This window comes from Alligator sinensis, unplaced genomic scaffold (genome assembly GCF_000455745.1).
Source record: "Alligator sinensis unplaced genomic scaffold, ASM45574v1 scaffold404_1, whole genome shotgun sequence".
In the NCBI taxonomy this organism is placed as follows: domain Eukaryota; kingdom Metazoa; phylum Chordata; order Crocodylia; family Alligatoridae; genus Alligator; species Alligator sinensis.
The window spans coordinates 5,310,254-5,328,181 of NW_005841839.1; the positions used below are offsets into that span (position 1 = coordinate 5,310,254).

Below are 17,928 nucleotides of genomic sequence, written 5' to 3' on the forward strand. Positions count from 1 at the left end.
GGCTCTTACTGGTGGGAATTTTTGTGTGATGTTTTCTAGAATCTGTACAACCTGTGAAAGGAGCTGCAGGAGACAACAATGTAAAACAGATACAGGACCTTAATGATTAAGTTCAAACCTATTGCTGAAGATCAGTGTGAGAGAGCACACAGCAGCTATGTTTTATGGGTATCAGGCCAGTTTGAGTGTGGTTTTACTTTGTTCTGCTTATAAGTGTAAATGGGTAAGTCCCCTTTGCTCTTAGATGTGTCCCTGGAGTCACTGCTAGAACACAGAGCTTGCCATAAGCTGAGTGAAAAGGGGAACAGCTTGAGTAAAACAAGAATGTATCTTTGGGCCAGTTTCAGGAGTGCATTGTTTCTTCCATAAGGACAGTTTTTTTCCAATAAGGTGACCTGTCAGGATCACATGGGGATAGCCTGAGTGTCAGGAAACAGCTCATTATTTAAGAATGCCATAGATATTTATTTTTAGCAGTGGGTGCTATTGCTAATATATATATATATATATATATATATAAAATAGGGTGAACAGTCCAGAGATTTCCAGTGTGCACCATCTGCCAAAGAGCCCCACCATGCCAGAGACACCCTGACAGCTGCCTGAGCCTGTTGAGGAGTTGCCTGTCTCTTTGCAACGTGCTTATTCAGAGATTTTGGAAACAAATTCTTCCCTCCTTTATGCTGGCACTGCTTTACTGGGGGATAATAAGAAAGCACTTTGGCCTGTAGTATTTAGCAGAGTAGGGCAAACACAGCTTGTGGTAGCGACCAGGGCTGCAGTGTAATGAACCCAGATTGAAATGATAGTACTACTATTATTGTCAGTAGCACCTACTGCATGCTAGGGGCTTTCCAGTGACTCAGAAAGGACTGGTCTGCTTTTATAGTCTAAACACAATCATGCACCTCACCCACCTGGGCCCCTGAGAGCACTGAAGGATAACAGAAGGATGTCCATCCTATCGCCCCCAGCAAAGCAATGGAGTGGGACACCACAATGGAGCCTTAATGGGGAAAAATTGGCAGAGAACTTTCACATTCTCTCTGGAGCAGAGGAGGTGGAGGGGAGCAGAGAGGGAATAGGAGGTCATGGTAAAGATGCCACTTAAATCATCGGGGGCGGAGGGCAGAATGGAACAGGATGGGAGCTCTTACAAGGGACCTGAGGAAACACTAGCTGGAAGGAAGGACCACAATGAGAGTGGAAAACCAAACAGCTTCCCATAGAGAGAGCTTGGCCTCTGACTTCAGGACAGTGACCCAGAAAGCTCCATGACACACATGGGCATTATAAAGGCAGGGTGGAGTGGGAGAGTTTAGAACCTTCTCTCAGGTCACATCTGCTCCAGCCACAAACTGTGGCTTGTTTAACAGCTCTTTGTGAAATGTATGGGGACAAGGTGGCGCCTGTTCTTAGATAACAGCTAAATTATGCCCAGAGGCCTCTTACAGAATGAAATCCACCTTTGTACAGAGACCTTGCATGAGACTTGGGCTTCCACTGCCTCTCGCAGGACTCCAGCCATGCAGTTTTCTACCAATGCACTGAGCCTTACTGAAAACACTTGCAAAGTGGGATGGCTTATGTGAGAGATATGGAGCTGCTCTGGAATAACAGATGTGACTTGTTTATTGGGATGTTGGCAGTATGAATATAGTGGTTTGATTTAACAGGGAGCTGTAAGGAAAAACAAGAAGGGAAGTAAAGAAGGTGAACTAAAGAGCCATTTCATAGCAGACACTCAAGGATTGTTTTGGGACAATGGTAGAGCTATTGACTTTGAGCAGGCAGGCTTGACCTTCTGCTACTAAACCAGTTCAGACAAGTATGGCCAAAGGAAGAACTGACCAAACCAAAGGAACTCTGGCTGGGTTTAAAAGGGACTTTCTCCAAGGGAGCAGGTAATTAGGAAGCCATTTGAGGAAGTCAGACTGATTCTGGAACTGTGTTGGGTACTTGCTGGAGCAAGGCCTGTCTAGTGTTGGCTACAAATGTCCAACTCGGGATCCTTAAAATTCTAGTTTATTAGGCGGATTGAAACACTGTAATCATAAACCTTGGGGCTGGTCCCCACACACGCACACACATGCACACACATACACACACACAGTAGCAGGCTACAGAGTCAGGTATACCTATCCTACAAGCGCTGGAGTCTGTCGTTGAGGCTTCTTTCAGCGTGGTGTTCTCTTCCAGAAGGGGGTCGCCGGCTGGTCCTTCTGGCTGGACAGGTCTGGTCGAGTTGGAGATCAAGGGGGCGCCACTGAGGGTCACTTTTCACTGCCTTTTATCTGTCCCTGGCAGACTTTGGTGACTCCCCAGTTTTCAGGTTTGCCCAATCCAGGGGTCATTGACCCTCGTGGGACTTCCCCCCCTCGGTGGCTACTGGATGGCATCTGTCAGCCTCAGGGGTTGTCCGCACGTACATGCAGATTTGGGAGTCCATTGATGAATTTTGAATAGGGCTCTGGGAGTGGTCGATGTGGAGATATTCAGCCCAAAAGTTGGTCCCCTGTGTTGATTAACTCAGGCCAGGGCTTCTAGCCCTTGATCAGTGACCTTTAGAGATTTCCCGGTTGTTACATTATCTTCTATTGAGTTCTTCCATTGGCTGATCTGCAGCTTCCAGGTGTTAATTGCTGTCTGCTGCTACTGTGTTACACATTCAATCATGTTACACATTCAATCACTGATTCACTCGCTCTTTCAGGGGCCAGCCTGATACAGAGAAGGGCAGTTTGATTCCTGCCCTTGTTAATATTGTTACAATGTATAACTTACTTATGAAACTAAACGCATTTAGTTGAAAGTTGAAAGGTGAGGAGTATAAAATATAAGCTACGAGAGTAATGCCATGGCACACAAATAGATAAAAATACCAAAATACAAGGGGAGATACAAAATGCACACATACAAATTTTAAAAACACAATTCCTTATCTTAAAGTGAAAGAGAGAGGAAGGAAGAAAAGGTAGAAAAAGAGAAACATATCCAAAGAGAGGAGAGCAAATGCAGGCAAGAGGAAAAGGGGACTTTCTGCTACACTAGTATACCACCAGACGATGGCAAGCCTTTGAAAGAAAGATGCAACTGCATGGACCGGACATCAAAATTCCTTTTCTTCATTGAGTTTTGCAAGGATGAACAATACCTTGGTTTAAAAAGGTTCTCTGGTCAAGGTGTGCAGCCTTGGTCACAGACTCCCAAAGGGAGGAATCACAAGCTACAAAACCCAGTCTGACCTACTGGGTATGTATAGTTGATGCATGCAGTATTATAGCCCAGGTCTGGGTGTGGAAGAATTGTGAAACTCCACCCAGGATTGATAGAGACACAAGACTGGAGGGGATTTGTGTAGAGAGATCAGACAGAAATACAGGCAGTCCTCAGACGTATGACAAAATTGGTTCCTGAAAACCGCATCTTAAGTCTAAACGTTGTAACTCGGAACCAATTTTCTCAAAAGAAACAATGTTATGAATGGGGGGGTTGGTTCCTAAACCAAGGCCCGATACCCTATTTTTACCAAAAATACCCCAGAATTTTGTGCTCAATCAATTATAGATGATTAATATAGCTACATTAATATATTTATATTGTAAATAGCAATCATATTGATTTGGAAGGATTTCTTAGAGGTGACTTTGCTGGACTTTTTGAAGGGCTCTTGGTTGGACTATTTGAAGTGGTCTTGGCTGGAGTCTTCTCAGGAGTCTTGGTTGCAGGTTTTTCTGGAGTCTTGTCTGCTTTCTTAAAGAAAGTGTCCAAGGAAGTTTGGACAGATGTTCTCCAGGGAGATAAGTGACACAGTGAACTTGTTCGCTGGCATGGCATTGCATCGGATCAAGTGTTGTAAGTTGAAATTGACATTGTAAAGTTGAAACAGGGCGTCAATTTATAAACGTTGTAAGTGTGAAACGTAACTCAAAATGTTGTAAGTCACAGACTGCCTGTACAGCCAGCTTGCAACTGGGACGGTCTCCGTGGTCACATGTGAAAAGTAGGAGGGAGGCAATGCCTTTGTTAAGGTTCAATCCATGTTATAAAAGTGTTAGAGCTTCTGTTAAGCTTCACTCCTTTCATGGTTTCCTATTGCACGGAGGCTGCCTCCACTGTGCTCAGAGGCTATGACAGGTCACCAACAGATCTGCTTTACCCCGCGTGAACTAAGAGACAGACAGCTGCTGATTTCTAGTTTTGCTCATTCATCCTCACGCTCATGTCACTAGTTAGTTTTTCTCAGACTTTCCCTGAGCATTATTGTTCCTCTGACTCAGAGATTGCCTGAGATTTCATGTCCATTTGCTTTTTACAAGTTCAAAGGCAGCTGACCAGGTCTCTAATTCTGAGTGATGTGTGCCTGAAAGGCAACATAGGCAGACAAGGTTCTTTGGGTTAATCTGATATCTTTTATTAGACCAACTTACACCCCTGAAAGGCAACACAGTCTTCTTGTCCAGTTTCAGCTCTGAAGGTTCATTAGTTGGCAGGAAACAGATTAAACATTAAGCCTTCAAATATGTCCTCTAAAACCAGTCTAAAGGCAGGACAGGAACTGGTTGGCAGGGGCTGCCCTGGGTGTGTGTTCCCCTTGCCTTGTGTACAAGGAAAGCAGAGATCCAGCCTCTGCAGGTAGGTTCTGGCTGCATGGGATCTGGATCAGTGCTGGCAGGTCACACTATATCATTCAGGACAAAGGCTCCTGCTTGGGACTTGTTTACTTGGACTTTTATCTGCCCAAGATCCTGCCCCTCCCCTCTTCTGGGCTGCCACAGGAACCTCCCCAACAGCTCAACACCAGGGCCTATGAACAGCAGACACTGACTGGAGATAGTCTTGACTGGTGGCCTGTGAAAGGACTGGGTTAAAATGCTCACTCTCCTTAGCACACCCTTTCCTCACTACTTGAAAAGTTTTCTGTTCTCTGAGCTATAGGCAGTTCTGGAGGGTTGGAGGACTCAAAAGACAGTCTTCCTGGAAAGATAACCAGCTCGACTCATCCTTGGAAACCCTACAACCTTGGCCGGGCCTTGTTAAGCACGCTACAAACCTCCCTACATGGGTCAGTTATTCCCCCTGTAGTTTCCACTTCTGCAATTTCAGAAGACTGGCTACAAGCACAGCATTGCTTATCAGGGAAGATGTTGTCTGGGATGGGCTTCCAGCCTCCGAAGCACCAACTTACCCTGAGTGTAGCTGTGAAAGTCTTAGCAGCTAGTCCACTCCCCTCAGAGACACCTTTCATGAGTGGGGCTCATGCCAAATGGTCAGGAATGGGGAGGGAGGGGAGGCAGATTTATCTGTGAGGGAGGTTCTGACTGCAACAGAGGCTCAGACATTTCCCATCCTGACCTCCACACTCTGCCCTGAATGAAGTGTCACAGATACACAGGCTTTCTTCTGGACCTTAAAACCCCAGAAGAATGAAGGTTAATTCAGTGCTGTAGCAAAAGGTGGGGGGACGGGAATGTGACCGCCCCAGGCACCAAAGCGAAGGGGCATCAACAGGCGCTGCCCAATTGGGGCAGGGCTCAGGACGGAGCTGTGAGCAGCCCGCTTTGGGGGGTGGGGGGAGAAATGGCATAGGGACAGGGGGATGGTGGCTCCCATCATTGCAAACAATCCTGGGCAAGCATGGGGGGGCATGTGCCTCCTAGATATGTGAGCAGGGCAAGGGAGGGCTGCCACTGCAGGCTTGCCCCAGGCACCAAACTTTGTTCCTGTGGCACTGGTTTAACTGATTTTTTAAACAGGGCAAAGGCCCTCAAAGGATGATGGACATAGGTCTTTCAGAGGAAAGCAGCATATTCAAAGTGAAATGTATGGTCTGTGCATTACAATAGTTCTTGGAAGCCTCAACTAAGGGTGAAGCTCCATTGTGCTAGATGCACAGATTATGAAACAGCCTATGCTGCTAGGCAGTTTATCATCTGAACGGGTCTGGCATACAAAGGCTAGAAGGGGAACAGAGGTGCAGGAAGGGAAAGCGTATTTTCCAAGGCACACAGCAGTCTCCTGCCACTCAGCCCTATGCTCTGTCCATTGGACAATACTGCCTGAACCCAGCTTTCTTCCCCCTGCAGGCATCAGTGATTTATAATGCATCCACTTCTGCAGAATACTGCAGCTGTCATGGTGCCCAGCACCCTTGGAAGACAGGAAGTTGAGAAGCAAGTGCCCATAACTTGAATTGCAGGAGGAAATGTTAGGGAGGCAGGATACAATTAGCCCCACAGGAATTTGGCCAACATGCTAGGGGTGAACATCCTTTTGTTAGACATTTCACAATCAAGACAAAACTTCTATAGAGGCAAACAGCTGCCTGGGTGAACAGGCTCTTTGGGAGCAAGTGGTGCTATGGGCAACTCTATTTTTCTTGCTAACTAAACCAATGCTTGCCTGCCTTGGCAGTCAGTAGTGTGTCATGGATATTGAATAAGGCTGCAGGAATGAGTTTTGAGGCTGGTGCTCAGGCTGATTTGAGGACTGGCAGTGGCCTGGTTGGTAGCAGCATGTAACTTCACTTCTTCTCCCAGCGGGCCGGTGTTGTTAGCACTCCCATAGTTGCCACACGAAACTTTCTCTGCAGTTTCCAGGGCAACTGCAGCCCTAGCATCCACACCCAGACTAGTGCAAGCAGTGAGGAAGTTCACTCTTATCCATCAGGAGGCCTGCAAGGTTGGCAAGCAGCACTGATTTTATAGAGGTCCACCTCTGCCAGCCAGGAATGGGAAAGAAGCTGCAGCTGTGGGACAGTTCAGATATATTTCTGCTTTGATGAAAGCTTGAAGGGCGCTGAATCCACAAACTTCATCAGCAGCATCACAATATTATCTTTTAAGGTCTTTGCCATTGGATGAAGAATGATCAGTCAGAAGCTCTCTTTAGATCAGACTTGAATCCACACAACAGTCTATCTTCAGGCAAAGCACTCCTAAGTGAAGCTGGGGTCATTCCCCTGAAATGCTTGCAGATGTTAGCAGGACTGTGAAAATGAAGCATGGATTTTCCTGTTCTGTTGCAATGGAATGGCTCATCTTCCTATACGTTTATTTAGACTGGGTGACTTTTTTCCCTGAATCACAGCTGAAGACAAAGCAAGTAAAAGGAAGAACTTTTGTGGGTGCCCTACAACAGGAAATGACTGATTAACATGCAGACTGTAATCTGAATCACCTCAGAACCAGCTGACTACCATGGCTCAAACAGAGGAAACATTATAGTGGTGCAAGGAACTGTGCTACTTGATGCTCTGTGTTCCAGTCCCTAGCATTGCTCGTGTCAGACACTCTCAAGTTAGCGGTGTCTCTCTGCCAAGGATTCTCATTCAAACATGTCCATTTCAGCATTTGGGGAACAGACAAAATAACACTGGGCTAATGCTGGATAGAAATACCTCCACCCAATCCCACCAACAGATCTCAAAACATGGCCTGAGGAAACTCAGTGGTTTCAATTCTGGATTTCTCTTTAATGCAATGAGCACACCCATTTTGCAGCACAAATGACCCAATGGTGAGATCACCAAACTCATCCAGAAGCCATTAGGGACGCAGGATTTCATAGCAGGCAGAGAGACTGACATAGACAAGAAATGCATGGTCCCCAACCCAAAGCAAGCAGGCATGCACCGCTACTACCCAGCTCCGCAAACCAACACTGGTGTTGGCTGAACTGAAGCAGCTGCTGGACTGGAGCAGCTTTGAGAGTTTGGATACCAATGTGTTTACAGTATGGCAAAGTCCAGCCACACAGGATGGGAGGATGTTCAGATTCTCAGCACAATGGGCTTTCCCAGTCTTTTATCTAAATTCATGAAGTCAGCTTCCCCTCGCCCGCTAGCTCTGGGGGAGCAGTCACGACTGGAATTAGACCGTGTTACTTTGGAAAAGGGGGCGGGGGCCCTCACCATTCCACACACAAGGTGATTCAGAGAAAGGAAAGGACAAGGAAAAGTCAAGAGGAACAGAGCAGCAATACTGATGCATTGCATCTGGCATAGTGGCTTTTGCACTGAGCAATGATGTACTGGCTGAAGCAACACCTGAGCCTTGCTGGCATGACCCTCTCACTGCTGCTAAGAGCAAGCCAATTAGTTTGGTCTATAGGAAAGCTTTCACCATTGCTATTAGTGGCAGAGCTGAATCTGTGCTAGCAGCAGTGGACAACGTAAGACACAGCCCTAGAGGCAACTCTGCACCTTGAATAGTGTGTCAGCAATGGATGCTATTGCAGGGTTGTATCTTTAACTACATTTGCAATACAAATATGTTTAGCACTGGTTCAGTTGCTCCCATTGCTGACATTTGTTGTCAATAGCAAGTAATTCTGCTACTGAAAGAGAGCCTGGAATTCGGACTGGCAATGCTGTGGGGACTCGGTACTCAACTTCCATAGTAGGGTTTGAAATCCTGCTTAATGCAATAGAAGAAAGGAACTGAGAACAGGTAAGCCACAAAGGTATAATCCCATGCTAACCCAAGGGAGTGAAACTGATCTTGCAATCCCTAGGAAGGCAAACAGCTTTTATTCTGTGCTGTCACAAAATTTGGGATTACTTTATTTGGGAAGACTGGTTTTGGTAGCTTGCACCTGAGATGGGGCCAGGAGCAGCATCATGCTGCGACAGAGCAGATACTGAGGAGAGAGGGTGTGGGTTGGTAGGTGGGCATAATGAGCATGTGCCATTCTAAAACCCAAAGGATTTTATTACTGCATCACCAGCTTAAAATGGAGGAAATCTGGAGGAGAAAACTCCCTCAACTCCATTATTTTCCATTACACATTAGCATTCCTGTCAGGCATCACACCTACTTTCCCACAGGACCAAGCCCTGCAGGCATGGGAGGCAGAGAGGCACAGTAGAAAAGACTTCGATCCTCCCTGCCCTGACACTGTCCTGCCAAGCATGCAACCTCTCCCATGCCCCCAAAATAGCACTAGTTAAGCTTGAAGTAGCTAGAAGAACTAAAGCCCTGCAGTGCTCAAGAGCCCATGATTAGGCTCTTCTTTGCTAGCTAGCACTAGGTTATTTAAGTTTAAACAGACCCTCCTCTAAAGCAGTTGTAGGCTTGTGACACTTCCTGCTGCTCTCCACCAAGCCAGCTCATTTCCAGAACAGAATTTCTCTCTTACTGGGCCCCATTAGGAAGAAGCCTGGTTCACAGTCCAATTCCTAGTCTCACTTTAACTTTTTAATGGACCTTGGTGAATTCACAGGACCAAAACCATATATAAATGTAAGGCTGTCTAGTAGGAGTAGTTTCCTCTTAAGTTTGACTCAAGCTACAGCTCATCTCATCTGAGACCAGCTGAAGGGTAACCCCTAGTGGTCAGAAACATCCTTTACACAGAGACATTCACCACCACATCCAGATAGCCTAATACATTAATTCCTCAGAAGTCCTGTCCCCTACTTACAATATGTTAAAGTACAGGTATCCCTAGGAGGTGACTTTGTAAGAGTGGCATGGCAGGGCTCCACACTGTGCGTCTGATTTCTGTACAATATGGGCAAAGATGTTTTTTCTAACTGAATGAGGATGAGTTTGTAGAGTAGGTAGGGAGTCTCCAACTGGACACTTTCCACTCACACATCAGCACTACTCACTCATCAGCAAAAGATATTTTGAAGGCCAAATTATGTAATCAGCACCACCTGTGCAACTCTACTGACTAATAACTGTGCCCTTGTACCAACCCATTTAGAAGGTCCCTTGTATCCCTGGAAACAATCTGAAGAAAATAAGGTTGTTAGGTGAGAGAGAGCATGATTTGACCTGCACAACACCACTAACTGGCAATGACTTGATACACAAGTATGCAGTCTGACTCAGAAGCCTTGTCTAGGGAGTTTAACTACTGCTAGCACCTGGTGCTGAACACTTTTCAAAGGGAACCTTAGACATAGACAAGGCTACTTCAAAAGAGAAGGATGGGACGGATGGTCTCTTGCAATTATGACACCAATGAGTCATCTTGACCCCAAATACACCAGATACCCTGTAAAACAAATGATTGGACTCTCAAGGCCTCAGTTTCCCTATCTGTAAAAGGGAGGCAACAGGCTTTCTCTCTCACCCCTCATCTTGTCTATTTGGATTGCTAACTCTGGGGCAGGGACTGTCTACTATACACACAAACAGCACCTAGCAGGATGCAACCTTGATCTTGGTTCAGGCATCACGTCCTGCTGTAAATAAGCTCAGAAGCAGCAGTTAAGCCCCTCTATGAACTTTTCTGTGGAATGCTTGCAAGTGCTGATATCCCATTTCTCACAATGTGATGGAAAGGTCTCCTACTTTTAGAACAAGGAATCCATACCAGACAGCTGTGTTGAAAGGGTGAAGCCAAAAGGTTTCATGTTTATTTTTGTGTACAATTCAAATTCTGTACAAACACAGAAACATTCAACACCAACAGTGAGGACCATATGAGGACCATAATTGCACAACCTCAAAAGTCACAATTAGGCAGCACTACAATCACCTTGAGAAAAACAACATACAGAAAAATCTACACAGTCACATCAACTATTGACAGACTACTAATAAAAAAAAAATCATCTCAGAAAGGGGCTGGATCACAAGACATAGCTGGTATCACATAAAGATGAGATAGCATCCAAAACTCTCGGTGCTCCATTTCCCTGGAGTATTCCAAATGGTGATAGCAACAGCTGAGCTTTTTCTTTGCCCTAGCTGCAGGTGGGTCTGAGTCCCCACTGGCTGTAACATCATGGATTGTTGTCATGGAGACTGCATTGTCACCAAGGCAGTGTAAACTCAAGATTCCTCAGCAAAGTAGGACACAGATTCCAATGGGGGTAAAGATAGGATTTAAATCCACATGCACATACTCAAACACACGCAGAGAGATCAGAAAGGTGATACACACACAAACACATATGCACACGCACACACAGGAGGAGTTGATTGATATGCAAGATGTTGTTTTCTTTTGGCTTAAACAGAATTCTGTTGATGAATTTAATTCTTTAAATAACAGCCTATTTTATCTCATCCTATAGCAAAAGAGTTTAACACAGAAGAGAGTTTCCTTTTGTGTCACCTTTCCATTGAGAAAAAGATGAAAAGTAATCAAACAGCGCATATCTTTCAGGAAACAATTAACTTCCAAGACGCTCAAATGCCAGACACATGGGACTGGATAACAGCTGGCCTCTGGACTGCAAGCAACTCAGAAGCTATTAACAGTAACTTCAGTCCAGTTTCAGCTGTCTGAGGGTTTCTAGTCTTATCTGCTTTCCCTTCCCAGGAATCCTCCTGGCTACTAAAATATTACAGAGCAAAAATGTTTCCTCAGGAAATCAGAGATTCACTTCCAAAAGGGCAGCAATGACTTCTCAAAAGCCAAAACCTTGACTTTATATGAACAGCATAGTCAAATGGCACTCAATACCACCCCTGCCATGCCATTAGGAGTATTCTTCCCAGAGGGAGTGTACATTATCAGCAGCTATTCAGAAGCACTATAATGTTAACGGACTTCACAGTAGGAGCCATTAGGATACTTGCAATTCTCTGATAAGCCACCACTGTAGCAGTCTTCTCAAAAACTGGTCTGTAAGCTCAGCCCCAAGAGCTCTGCATGGGGCATATGGACCATGATTGCACCAAGATCCATGAACCTGGATAGATTTCTGTTTTACTCTTTAATTGCACAGACAACTTTGTCACTGGAAAGGAAATTCCCTCAGGTTACAGAGCTATGGCTCCCCATTTAAAGAGAATGATATATATATATACATATACACACATATATACACACACACACACATATATACACACACACACACATATATACACACACACACACACACACACACACAAAAAGCATTAGTATTTACTGAGCAATTACAAAAGCAGCACACAAAAGAAAGAACTTTGTACAGTCCCCCGTGATAGATTACTGCAGCTTCTCTGCAAGTGCAATGTTCAGACACAGAATGTACAAATACTAAATTGGTCTTTTAGGATTTTTTTTCTTAAATACTTGCCTTAATGACATTTTTAGCACCAACTCTTGCAAACTGACGCTGCTGGTATTGATATGAACAAAGAAAAATAGTCCTAGATATGATCAGCTTCCCTATCCATCTGGCAGAAGGGAGAAGTTACTTCTGTGACAAGTTCACAGACTTGTGAGCCACCATTTCCAAAGCAGGATTCATGCAACAGGATCTTCCCAGCACAAGGTCCACTCTATATAATGGCCTCCCTCCTCCCCCACAAAAGTGCTCCAAAGGTAACGTTTATATTCCCTTTCCAACTGCAAAGATGTTTCCTTAGAAATTACTAGCCACAGACATCCAACACCCATTGTAATGACCTCCTTTATGAAGTGGAGTCTTAATTTTAGCTTGCTGTCTTTCTGCAAATGACTACCTATATATGTTCTAAGGGTTTTTTGTGGGCCCTAGCTGTGAGAGGATTTAGAGGCTGCTATTACCCTGGTTTTCTAAGGGACCTGAGAGTCAGGTGCCTAAATCCCATAGATTTTTGGTACAAATGCATGCTTAACTTCCTTCAGGCTTTATGGAAGAAAAAATCATGCTAGTATTTCTAAAACCAAGTTTGTCACACCAGCTTCTATTCCTGCTATTTCATGAGGTCATGCTTCCACCCAAACATACTGGGGGAAGAGAGGGAAGGGACTTTTCAGATATGATTTGAGGAGCAAGATAACTATGACACTTAAACTCTATTGCTATGTACAGTACAGGTGGGAGGGAGACGTGAAAATTAAAACATTTCTGCTGATCTCTGGCTGTATTTTGCAGACAGAAAAAGTGAAGTGAATTGCTTTAGGCAAGATTCATTTGCTCTTGCCAACAAACAGCTTGAGGGAGAGAGCAAACTGTAGACAATCTGGGAGGATGAGGGCCAGGGAAAATATATTTAGAAGATCCCTCTAAAGATATCTGAATTAATCTTTTGCACAAGCAAAGATGATAGGGTATTAATAAGTATCAAAGAGTGATATGGCATTTACTTTCCAGTATCTGACAGGCAGAAGGAAGCACTTGCCAGGAGCTTGTAAAACACTGTATAATTGTCAAGGCTCTTTTCCATCAATAGTAACAGGTGCAGTTAGATTGTATCAGCTGCTCCCAGCTCTGTCAAAAGATGCATTAACCATACCCCACCACCTCCATGTCACTGCCTTTTCAGGTCAAGTACCAATCTGGAGAAGTCTTATTTTGAGAAGCAGACACAATGAGTTAAAGGCACCAAGGGGATTTTTACATTGCTCACTACTGAGATATGATCTACCCATGTCAGAGCAGTTAATGAAGTGACCGTCTATGGAACACAGTTCTCACTTGTTTTCCCAGGCTATACTCAGCAGCATCACCTGGAGAGCATCAGCAGGTTTAGGAACCCTTCTAGTGATACCTGAACAGTGATCTGGCTGAAGAGGAGCTATCTGGAGCTCAACCTACTAAATATAAATCTGTCACCTTGGTTATTTTCTCCTTTGCTTTGGAAGGAAGTCCAGATCTCATTTCAGGGACTGGAGCTCTCCATACTATCAGTGCAATTAACCATCTTGGGCAGAAACTATCTGGGAACTGGCTGATTTACTCCCAAGACAAAGATTTGGGATATTGTATTTGGGACTTGAACTAAACTATGCTTGAACTAAACTAGTGAACCTTCCCTGTTCTTATTTCCAAGGATCCCTCCATCCCAGTGGGTGGAAATCTGTTTTCAAAGTGGCTCCTTGTACTGCCAGCAGGAGGGCCTGTTTTCCTCCTCAAAAAGCTGGACACAAAAATAAACAGTATTTTGAATAAGACATATTTGATAGCAGGCAGCTGTGCACAAAATTTGCGTGTGCAACTTTTGCAAGGAATATTGGACAATGACTGCTTGCTTTTGTAATCTATTGGTTAGAGTGTGGCTGAAGTTATATTCCTTCTGGTAGAATTAAGGAGTGAACTGACATTTCAGAACCCTGAGACTTTAAAAGTGAACCTGTGCTCTAAGACTACCTGGAGGAGAAAGGGTCTTGGTTTAGTCAATTAAAACCTGGGAACTAATGTAGGCAATGCGATAACTTCACTCACTGGACTCCTAGTCACCTATGCCAGGTGCAAGGCTAGGTGCCAGAAGCTCACTTCACACAGAATACAGCTTGCATCAGGCATCGACAGTGTGTAGACTGTAGACTGTAGCTACACATCTACAGTGTGTAGACAGTGAGCAAGCCAGTCAGCTGAATTGGACTCTAAGTCTAACTGAATCGGATTCTAACAAGACCTTGCTTAGCCCACTGAGCCACTGATTGGGACTGCACATTTTGATCTTGCTTTATGAAAGAAATCCAGCATAAAAAATAACCATTAAGAGTCCCCAGTTTAGTGCAGTCATCTAGGTGTATATCTCCAGAAGAAACAGCATTCCCCTTTCCTCCATTTAGTTAGAGATCTCCCCTTTACTGGTGAGCTGTCTGAGCTATGTAGAGAATTCTCCAATTTTTTTGCTCATACCGGTCCCCAATGAGCATTGAAATGTCCTCCCCCTGCTTAGTACGTACCAGTCCCAAATCCAGGCAGCTAATTAAATCTCAGGCAATGGGAAATCACTTTTAATCACTCAAGATAACAAAGCACAATTGGGGAAGAGACCCAGGAGAACTTAAGGGAGCCAGAGAAGCCTTTTCTGCCTTGTCTAACCTGCACCAAAAAGTCATTGCTAGCAAAGCAGCTTGCCTTTCACATGGAGGGAGGGACTGGATGAAGCATTAGTCTCACCTGGCAGACTCATGAGATAGAGGAACAGCATCCCCTACAGCCTCTCTCAGGAACTTGTACAATCCCAGGCATAAGACTGACATTGATAAGTATGCTTGGCTTTCTGCATTGGAAGAAGAATCACCTCACCGTATCAATTTCCCTTTAGAAAAATCACTGAGTTACTGTATTCAATGGCTAACATTGCCTCAAGTCTTCCCCCACATTGTCCCATTGTGACAGTTATCACTTCCTGGTGCAAAGCCTCATCTTAGCTGCCATGACAAATGAAAACAGATGAGAATTTGTACACTGCATATACCCTGCTGATTTTAGCTGCCTGACCCGCAAGTCATATTATAATTTGAAGTCATTATGCTGATATGGAATAAGAATGTAAACACAAAGTCAGCCCTCTGAGAAACCATTGTCCAGACAATACCTTTTACAGAGGAGCAAACTCGACAGGAAAATGAAACTAGAACACGAGTGGGTATCAGATGCAAGGAAAAACATAATTAACAATCATTGTTCCTTCCACAAGTCAAGGGCTTTTCTAACTTGTTCATGAATGAGTGATGAAAAGGACCACATGAGCCTGCCTGGCTGTAGGAACTACAGTTAGAGTCTCTTTGTAGAAGGATACTGATCTTATTTGAGACAAGACAGTGGTTTATATTTTGTAGATTGTAGGGTATTCCTGCAAGTTGAAAGCTTGACATCACTGGCTTAAGTCAGGCACTGTACAAGTGCCATGGAGCTCTGCCAACATACCTCAGTTCCACTTAGCACGTCCTAGGCCTTAGACCTGAACTGCATTGGTCTGTGTGGTGATTCTACAATATGGACAGAAGTCTGCTTTGGAGCAGACTGAAATCACCATAGTCCCACTTGTTACTGAAAGTGGTATTTGAACCCAGGTCTCTAGAAGTAAGCAGCTAAGGAATTAACCAGCTGCATCATCTAGCCCTTTACTATTGCATCTTTCTATGCAACAAGTAAATAGCTAAGCCCTGCATTTTTAGCATGCTCTTTAGTCAGTATGAAATGATAACAAGCCCAAGATAACTTGTGCTAGCTCTTACATTACTATTGGTCTGTCTTGAGAATTCTGAGACATTGTGAGCTTGTTTGGGGGCTCAGACACTCAAGGTGTCCTTGAACCCCCACACCTCCAAAACAGAGATTTGGAAGTTTTCAGAGCACAGTGGCTGATTATTGAAGGTATTGCAGTGGCTGGTTCTCCCATGGTTCAGGTCTGCATCGAGGTAGAAAGCTTGGCCATCACCACCTCCTGCAGAGAGAGGAAGAACAAGTGTTAGACTGATTTCACAGATGCAAATTCATGGAAAAGAGATGATAAAACCAAGACCAGTTTTGGGGGATGTTGGCTGAGTTGTTGCTTGTTGAGCTGAGAAAACCAAGACTTATCTTACAGGTTGTAGACTTATCTTAACACTTGATTGCCTTTGTGATGTTTTTAAAGAAGGGTCCAGGCAGCTACTAACTTCAGTAACAAGAGAAAGAATAAGGGATAGAAAAAGCCCCCAGGGAACATACTGGGCAATAAAGGAGTTGAGGGGAAGGAGGTGGGAGGGTGGGGAGGAGAGGGTAGAGTCCTACAAATGATAGCAATGGCACTAGTATGATCTTCTAGATGCTTGTAAAACGAAGTCTAAAGTAAATTGCACGTTGATGAGAGTAGTTGATACTGATTTAGGACTGATCTGAATGCTGGAATATCCCACAGAACTTAGATGGACAGGAAATTCAGTGACCTGAAAGTAAACTTAACTTCATCAAGAGAGGTGTTGGGAAGGAGAAGAAAGATAAGAGACTTTCAGGGCTAAACTAAATGAAAAGATGCTGTCTGGAGAGCAACAGAACAAGAAAGGATGTTAGACAAAATATATACATCACTTGAGGAATTAAGTGCAGTGGCAAGTCTTGTTCCATGCTGGTGACTGAATGAGATGGTAATTCCTATGTACCCACGTGAAGACATGGGACTTGTTCCTCTGTCACTGCTATACCTAACAATATTGTTTTGTGATGACCAAGATGTAAGCATCAATGTTCTCTAAGTTTAAGTATGTACATTCTAACCTCCAACTGAGCTTGTATTGTGAGCTGGTTGTGTGCTGGAGAAGACTAGCCCACACAGGGCTGGCATGTTCATTACTGAACAGGAATTAGTAGACACTAGGTATCACAAGCTGGTATCTTAATCTGGGAGCCACTGAATGAGAAGCTATCTTAGCAGGTCCCTTCTACACATTTTACTGGAGTTTAGGTAGATGACTACTTTATTATGGGCTATGATCATCCTTAGTAGTACTGCAGATGCAACACCGTAGCGGCAAGTGTGTTGCTATATTCTAATTTCTCTCATGATCCAACACCTCATTACTAATAATCCTAGAACAGGAAATTAGTAATCAGATATGAGGCAGGAGGAAAGCCCAAGTACACTCAAAAACCTTACTAAATTCACACCAATGAATCATTGCAAAAATGTTCAGTTCAAAAATGCAATTTTTGGATGGAAATTTGGAAGACCAGGATTTTTCAGCCACTTTTCTCATTATAGCTACAGTAATACTGAGTGACAATAAAGCTAGAAACAGCTTGAGCCACCATCTACTGTGAACATTAGGGAGGCATGGCAGGATGTCTGTACAAATCCCATAGACTTACCTATGATGATACACTCGGTGCTGCCAGCCATAAACATAGAAGCCGTTTTGGAAGGCAAGTTGAAGTGCCGAGCAGCAAGGAAGGGGGAAAGGCGATCTGATGGGTCTAAGGGGACAGAACTGAAGGATGTGGCACTGGAAGCCTGTGTGGAATGACTCCCTCGTTCAGAACCAGCCATTGCCAGCTCCGGGTGCTTGATTATCACCCACTCATAGCGTTCCACTTCTGGCTGCAACTGTGCAAGAGAAGAGAAAAGAGTTACTTGGTGGAAGCCCACTGCTCTAAAAGCTCTGACCACAAGCCAGTCTTCGAGCCCTTCAAGCACCCCCAACAGCATGTCATGGCAAGGGAGTTGGACAATATCCTTGAGTGTAACTGATAGGAATGGTGCCAGATAGGCTTTTGCTTTGTAGAGGGTTGAATAGGGAAACTAGGCTATATGAGATAGTTCTTGAATTATCTTACTATTT

At 44.3% G+C, this 17,928-nt stretch overlaps 1 protein-coding gene across 9 annotated transcripts in view; it reads right to left on the reverse strand.

The window, feature by feature from the left end:
- Window positions 1–10,342: 10,342 nt before the first annotated feature.
- Window positions 10,343–17,928, reverse strand: part of TBC1D24 (TBC1 domain family member 24) — a 55,102-nt gene continuing 47,516 nt past the window's right edge. For all 9 annotated transcript variants that reach the window (XM_025204396.1, XM_006015580.3, XM_025204387.1 and 6 more), the window contains 2 exons: window positions 17,459–17,693; window positions 10,343–16,055 (listed from right to left, as the gene is read on the reverse strand). In XM_025204396.1, coding sequence (XP_025060181.1) covers window positions 15,901–16,055; window positions 17,459–17,693 — 390 coding nt within the window. In that variant the 3' untranslated portion in view covers window positions 10,343–15,900. The remainder of the gene's footprint in view (window positions 16,056–17,458; window positions 17,694–17,928) is intronic.